Genomic DNA, 8,034 nt, shown 5'->3' with positions numbered 1-8,034 from the left:
AGATTCAGAGTTACCACAGCACTTGTGTGAGAGGACAGGGGAGTGAGGGGAAGGAGTCCCTTTTCTTTATGGCCCAACTGTGAGAGGCTAGACTGCCTTGAGGTGGCCCTGTGACATGATGGCACCTTGTGTTTCCTCAGAAGACCTGGGTCCTGGGAAGAGTAAGAGTGGCCTAGTGCTTCGGGCCTGGACCTAGGCCAACCTGGATTCAGTTCCCTGCTTTGCCTGGCTGACCTTGAGTAAGGTGGTGCAACTCAACTCACTCATTGTCTGTAGATGGGTAATGAGAGCACTGACCCACCTCCCAGGGTTGTTGGGAGGTGATGTGTATTACAAGTGGTGAGGTACTCAGCTGCTGTGGTCAGGGCCAGATAAGCACCATAGCTAAACATGCAGATACCTGCTGCATGTATCATTGCGTTTGTTTATTTTGATTGACTAAACAGTCTCTCTCTCCATTCTTGGGTCTCCATGTTATATAAAGCACATACAGACACCATGACAAAAATAACACAGCAGTGTACAGCAGTAGCAGTTCCCTTCCCTCATCTCTTGGAACATATGGAAATTCATATGAATATACACTTGCACGTACGTAGATTGAGGTTTGGACCTTTCCCAGTGGGCAGGCCCTGATGGATCACATGGCTGAGCCGGACTCGCCTGTGGCGAAGGCACAATTCTATATCTCTGTTTAGTCAGTTCTAGACATGGACCCGCTGCTTCCTCAGTGGTCTCTGTGCTCATTCAGGCCTGGGCTTTGTCATATGGCTCCACCAACGGGCCTCAGTCCTGATTGGAATAAACTGCCTGAAGGGACAATGGGAGTGAGCCCTCATCTTTACTCAGCAGTGCAGGTCCAAGTTGCCTCATGGCACTGTCTCTCAGTGCCAGTCCAAGCAGCCTCCTGCCAAGGGAAAAGAGAACCCTCTCTCCAGGCTCGTCTTACATTAGCAAAGGCTATGGGGAGAGGGGCTTGACGAATGATACTGATTGGCTGCATGGAGAGTACCCTGCATCTGCACACAGTGCAAGCAGTGAGCACACCTTCTCTGACATTTCTAGGAGGTAGTGTGTATCATCCCTACCCCCAATGTGGGCCAGGGCCTCAGAGGCCCACCAAAGCCCTACTGAAATGGAAAAATGACTAGCTGTGAGCAGATGGAGGCATAGCTTTTCACTGGATGTTTCAGGTAGATGGGACAAGTATGCGGAACTGTAACATTTGGAACTATGGCAGCTATTGCATTCTACAGTGCAAATACATTGGTCCAACTAATGACAAATATGGGTGCTAGTTGAAACTGGAGGACAATGATGATCACGGATGGATAGAAAAAGAAGCTGAAGTGTCTTTCTCAAACAGTAGGCCCCAATTCTGCATCCACTCTGTCACATGCTGACCCTTCAATGGGGCTATTCTTGTGAATAAAGATAAGTGAGCAAGCACCTGTTTGCAGGATCAGGGCCTTCTGAAGTTACAAAGGCAGGCAATATTATGCCAGGCATTGCAGACAAATAACTTTTTCTTTCTTTTCTTTCTAAGAAAAAAAAGCTCATCATAGTTTTCTTATTCCCCCTGTTGGGAAGTAAAGAAAGAAAGAAAGTACTTGCCTATTGGCATCATCACAAAGGTCTGACACTTAGGGTATCTCTACGCTTCATTGTAGATCCAGGTCTGTGGGACCTGGGCTTTTGGACTTGGTGTTTCCCAGCCCATGCGTCAGCATTCACACTGCATCATAAACCTAGATATACAGTTGCTGGACCCGGGCCTCATAGCTGTGCTAATATGACCCTTCTGTAATATGCAGACCTTCTGACTCGGCTCTATGGCTTGAGCTGCATCCACACTGCAAAATGATAGGGCTTGGACCCAAGTCACAGCAAGACTCAGGCTCTGACAGGGTCCTAAGCTTGGGTTCTGAGTGCTTGCTAACCTAAGTCATGCTGATTTGTGCATGGACAGAATGGGGGCTTGGGCTCAAACCTGAGCCAAAGCTTAAGCTTCATGTGCAGTGTAGACATACGCAGAGAAGGCAATGATTAGCTCTGTGACTTTGTTGCTTTGTATATCTTAAGATAAGCAAAAGTAATAGGATTCCTTCCAAGGACATGTAGATACTTCCCTGGAGTAGAAGAAAGGCAGGGTTCTAGACACTAGATGGTAGTCAGGTATCTTATATGTGCACCTGTAGTTAGTCCCATGGTGGATGAAATTCATCCACAGGGAAGAGAGATAGCATACAGTCTAGGCATCATATAAGCCCTATTTGGAAGGCTCAACTGATGTATGGGCATTAGCCCTGACATCAGAATCATGATTTAGCAACAGAGCCCAACCATTCATCTGACATGCTAGGAGAAATGGGCAAGAAGATGCAGCATTATTGAGAGAACAAATGAGGCAAACTGGTGGATAAAGGTAAAAGAGTGGAATCAAAACTGGATATGCCAGGGGCTTATTTTCATTGTCATTTAGAACTCACAATCCATGGCACTGACTAATGCAGCCAGATTACAATTTAAATTGTTAAAAGGTAAAAGATCCCTTCCCAGAGTTATCACTGGGGCTAACAAATATCCAGAGCCAGTGAGCTCTTTTGTCATCAGCCTCTGTCTTGCACTTACAGAGATCTGGGTTTAGAGTCAGGTTTGGTCGTGTTCCACATTATTTGGATTTCTTCTTTTTCTGACATGGCCATAGTGCCTCTCCCCTTCTCACATTTACACAATACAGGGCAATTATGGGTGGCCGTTCAGGACCAGGAGAGACCCAGGACATATAAGAAAAGGGGCTGTAGACTAGATTTGTCAGAGCCCTTAGGGGAAAATCATTCTATCAGCATTCAAAATCATATTATTTGGCCTAAACTCCAGGATCTCTTCTTGGAAAGGGCTAGCTGACAACAGCACACCATCAACATGTTAGAAGATAACGAAACCTGTAGGCAATAAGAAGCGGGTCGCTGCTGAAAATAAAAATAGCTAGATTATTTACCGACAGGCAGGGCTGGGTTGTGAATAGTGACCTTAATTTAGCGCTGCATCAGTGGAAATGTGCAATACTGGAAAGGACCATTAGGAGGCGCTCTTTCACTTCCTTATGACTGTCTCCCCCTCATTCTCTCCCCATGCCTCGCTGCAAAAGTTTTTCTTAAACTAACAATACCAGTGTAAGGAGGTGCTCTGCGCTGATTGGATAGGGGATTTTTGTAGCTTTGATTCCTTGATTGGACAGGAGGTGTTGGGGGTGGGAAGAGAGTTGATGGCGGGGGGGACCCTTTCCCTCCCCCTCTCTCCAGCCTCAGTGGCTGATTTTGTTCTCACTGTACACTTTACTATTGCTTGCAATGTGACACTAAAATATATACTCTCTCTCTCTCACACACACACACCACATACACACACACCCCCATGCACGCACACAGACACACACACGTTCACACATACCTACACACACACGCACACACAGAGCACTGGGGTATCCAAAGTGGAATACTAAAGGAGATACATATAACAAAAAGCAACAAGAAGGGAAATCAATCTTGCAAAACAAGGAACTATTTTTTTTATAACTCTTTTATTTCTTCTGAAACATGTTTGGGTCTACCATGGCACTGGATTTTGTAGTGGTTTTCTGCTTGGCATCTGCAATTGCAGCAGTGGAAGGTAAAATACAAATAATAACGGGGGAAAAAAACTTTTGTACCTGGGTTGCTCTGTGAGATGTTTTAAAGTGCATGTTGTTTCTCCCTCCCCTTGTGCAAAAGGCAGCTGGTCTGGTGAAGGGCTGGCAGGGCTAAGGGGTTGCCACATGCAAGGAATCTGCGATACTTTTTTCACTCTTGCCCGGAGCAGAGCCAACCAAGTGGATTTCCCATGATCTGGCTCTCGGAATGGAAAGGAGTCCTTCCGCCCCCTCCCTCCCCCAGCCAGCAAGGCAGATGGACTAGTGGTTTGCCCTAGGCTAACCCCCATTCCCTCCTTGGCCAGGGAAGATGCTGAGCTGCATTGCAGGGCTTGTTTAACGTACTACAAACTGACAGCTTGGGGCTAAAGCAGCGGTCAGTGATTCCAAGGAAGATGGGGGGATCGTGGAGCCCAGGCTTGGTCCAGGAGATTGTGTTCAGACAGGATCTTTGATTTGCCGTTGCAATAACTCTGCCCCTCGCTCCTTCCTATACCTCTGTCACTCTCTTGCCCTGCTTGTCTCTGTCACTTCCCGGGTCTCTCTCTCGCCTTCCTCCTGTGGCTGGATCCCTTGGGCTGAGCAGAACGGGGGGCAACAGCTAGCAGAGATCCCGGCTTTCACGGCAGGCAATCGCTCCTCCTTGTGCATGCGCCTATGTGTGGCTGTGCTTGTCGCTGGAGGCAGCAGGAGCAGCCTGGGTTTAGCTGATGCCCAGGGCTGCGGGTTTACCCCTGGGGGGAGACCGAGCAGGGGTGCTTTGCATTACATACTGAAGGGCAGATTATACAGGGAGCAGCCAGGCAATCTGCTGCTTCTTACCCATGGTCTGGAGATGACAGGCTTCTGAATTGTAAAGTCAACATTCTCTAGCAAAGGAGGTGTAATTTGTCTGCATATAGATAACCAAGCCTGCAGGCTGCTTGAAAAATAGTATTCTAGCTAAAGACCTTTTTTGCTAGCTCTGTCCCTGAAAACCCATAGCGCTAAGGAGAGGAAAGGGACTAGGTGGGGTGCATTTAGCCTTAGCTATCTGTATCCATATTGTCTCTGTACTAACATTTAGTCTAGCTATAATTCCAGTGCCTTCTGCATTGAATATCATTCTATACTATAACTATAATATCCATTATATCAGCTGTATCCTTCAGAGCTGGAGTCCCCATATCTTTCCCTCTGCTCCTCCTCCTTCCCATGTCCCTAGGAAAAGAATGTGCCACAGCCTTTTCCAATGAATGAAACATGCCTTAAATCAAAACCTGGCTTTCTGTTTCCTGCTGTCTGGCGGGTCTGAGTTTATTTTGCAAAGCACCGAGGCTCAAGAGAATTCAGTGAAGGAAAAGAAACTTTCCCACTAACACAAAGGAGAATGTTCATTTCACCAAACAGAATGAAGTGAGAGTAGCTTCATGAACAACTTTTGGGTACAATCCATTTTTGGAATCGACTATGGGCTCTTGGGTCATTTGCATTTGGAGTCAGGATTGCAGCTTCAGTATCCTTGTAGCCCATCTATTCTAATTTGAAAACAGTCATGTTTGTGATCCAGCAACAAAAGGGAAGCAATTCTAACACTTGCGGCTTACATAGTGAATAACAAATCTGATTTATAAGTCTGAAGTGATTGTTGGTTAATAATACTAAACAGAATCTAAAACCTGCTTCGTTGGCTCTTATGTGCAACAGGATGGAGAAACTTAAAAAAAATTGAAATGTCATCTTTTAAAACCAGAACAGTACCGTTATTCTTGCTTTTTGTGATATTTTCTTTAGATGATGTAGTAACAGTCAAAATCCCCCTTCTTTTTGTTGGCGACTGCAGGAATCCTCCTCTGAATCTCTGCTTTATCGACTGCAGCTCAAGGAAAAGATTAGTGCAGAAAGATTTTTTTTTTCCCCCAAAAGGTGATTTTTTGTCATTCCACTCTTCTCCCAGCTGGTGATCTTTGCAGGGGTTCTTTATTAAAATTTGTTAGATGCTAGGGAGGCATATGTTGCCTTCAGAAAGCAGAGGGGGAGCTGGTTGAAAGCCGCTGAATTCTTCCTCCTTGAAATTGGAAGGTTGCAGAAATAAACTGATTTAAAAAGTTAAAACAAAAAAAGTTAAACTGTAGTTATTCATATCAACAAAACCGATTCCAAGCAATCACACGATCAAGTGATTTGCCCACCCCACCCCCAAATTCTGCATTTTGGGGAAAACAAAACATATTTGTATTTATTTTGCAGCCCAGGAAACTGTTTAATTTATTTGTCTCTAGTCTTCCATTCTCTGGATTGCTCTTTTGAATTCTGTGTGTGCTGTGGTGGGGCAAAGTACATCTGTAATGGGGCACCCCTCAAGATGACATGTATCTTTTTTATTTTACTGGACTTCCATTGTTTTTGTTTAAGCCTTAGGAGGAAAAATAATTTTCTGGGTGAGAAGAGGTTTTGACAAAAATCAGTCTTGGATACTTGTTTAGGGAACTAAGAGAGAGAAGGAAAATGTTTGGGAAAAAATGTTAGAATCATTCTTCAATTTACTAAATATTCTGTTATTTCCCTTCCAACCCTGGTGATCCTTTGTTACCTTATTTGTGTGTTCCTTTTCTTTCCCCCTTTGTATAAAACAGCCCCCAACAATGATGGTCTGTATGGTTTGAAGGTACATACCTGTAGATTTAATTGCTCCTGAAATTGCATTTTGAAACGTGGCAAAATGAGCTAATGACTGTCACCAGTAAGCCTCAGGAAAGCCCTAGCCAGAGCAGTCTGTGTGCCAAAAGCTGACTGCCAAGGGTTAAACAATACAACTTATTCAGCAGAATGTTAAAGCAACCCGCTCTCCAGGTAGTACAATCATTCACTTATTCCCACACCCCTCCAGCCTATCCTTTCCCCCTCATACTCTACATATGGGCATCTAACCATAGGCAGAACTGACCCCAGCCTTGTGGCTTGGCTATTTGATTTGTTATGAATGTGTAATGATCAGAAAGGTGAATCAATAAGACATCAAATCTCACTCTCCTGGGTGAACGGTTTGTGTCTGTGGTCTGGGAGGCTCATTGTTCTCCCATCTGCCTCTCTGACTGCTTCTTGTTTTACTCTGGAAGTTCTCTGGAGTTTAGGAGATAACCGCTGGGCAAACAGCTCTGCTTACCAGCCTAATTCCTCTGTAACCAAAGAGAAAGCATCCAAAGCAAAGGCATTGCATTAATGGTAATGGCTGGGACAAGTGTTGTAAGTGGAGAGGGTATTGTACCATGACTGTACAGCTGATTGGGATGTGGCTGTGAAAGGACTATGAGATCAATTTGAATGTTATTGGTAACAAAACAGAGCTCTGATGCTTGTACAATATTCCAGTGACAGGAGTCTGAGTTGCTGGCAGATGAGCGTTTGCTATTCCATACCATGGAGGAATGATACCTTCTCAAACCAAACTGTAGTGCCTCCCTGCTAATTGACTCTTTTTTAATGTTTTGCTTGTCTTCTATATCCCTACTGGTTCCATACCGGGGGCTTTCTGCCTTGGTGAATGAGATTTCATTTCTGTAGCCTTTCTTAAGGAATTTTTGTGTTTACTGAAGTGTCAGAAAGGAGCTGGCAAATTCACTGCTCCTTTTCTTTTGGGATGTTGTAATTAATATGCAAGACGTTAGAGACAGATCCAACTCATATGGAAATCTGTGGCCCAATTTCTGCAGGTTGGGTCCCTTAGTCTGTAGTGTTATGGTAGATATGCTCTCCCCAGGGCCGGCTACAGGGTTTTTGCCGCCCCAAGCAGCGGAAAAATAAATAAAAATAATAATAATAATAATAAAAAAAAGCCGAAATCATGATCGGCGGCAGCTCCACCCGTGCCGCTTTCTTCTTCGGAGGCAATTCGACAGCAGGTTCTTCCCTCTGAGAGGGACTGAGCGACCCGCCACCGAATTGCCACCAAAAAGCCCGACATGCTGCCCCTTCCACTTGGCCGCCCCAAGCAGCTGCTTGCTGAGCTGGTACCTGGAGCTGGCCCTGGCTCTCCCTTAGAGTCAGTTTGGACAACAACTATGATTTCTGTTGACAGGTTAGGGTAAGGGACAGTTGCTGCATGTCCTGTTCAGATCACTGTATATGTGACTTTCTTCTATATGGCACAGTATGATTTTTATTGTGCTGTTCTGGGAACTGACACACATCTTATTGTGCTCTGCTGCTTTGACCATGGAATCCCACTTTCTGTATATACTGTATAGATTCACATTGTGATCCATGAGGAGATCACTCACACTGTGCTCTATGGGACACGTAAAATAACATGCTGACTATGACTGCCACTGACTTGTACTCTACCAAAATCAGGACAGCAGCTA

General features: G+C 45.0%; 1 protein-coding gene across 4 annotated transcripts in view; it reads left to right on the top strand.

Moving 5' to 3' along the window:
- The first annotated feature begins 3,338 nt into the window (after positions 1–3,338).
- Positions 3,339–8,034, top strand: part of EPHB1 (EPH receptor B1) — a 359,407-nt gene continuing 354,711 nt past the window's right edge. For all 4 annotated transcript variants that reach the window (XR_012656391.1, XR_012656389.1, XR_012656390.1 and 1 more), the window contains exon 1: positions 3,339–3,672. Coding sequence is in view for 1 of the 4 variants with exons in the window: in XM_075068616.1 (XP_074924717.1) it covers positions 3,600–3,672 (73 nt within the window). In the remaining 3 variants the exon portion in view is untranslated. The remainder of the gene's footprint in view (positions 3,673–8,034) is intronic.

The sequence above is a fragment of the Chelonoidis abingdonii genome, chromosome 8 (genome assembly GCF_003597395.2).
Source record: "Chelonoidis abingdonii isolate Lonesome George chromosome 8, CheloAbing_2.0, whole genome shotgun sequence".
In the NCBI taxonomy this organism is placed as follows: Eukaryota; Metazoa; Chordata; order Testudines; family Testudinidae; genus Chelonoidis; species Chelonoidis abingdonii.
Note: the sequence above shows the minus strand (reverse complement) of the source record. Positions and strands in the feature narration are given on the sequence as shown.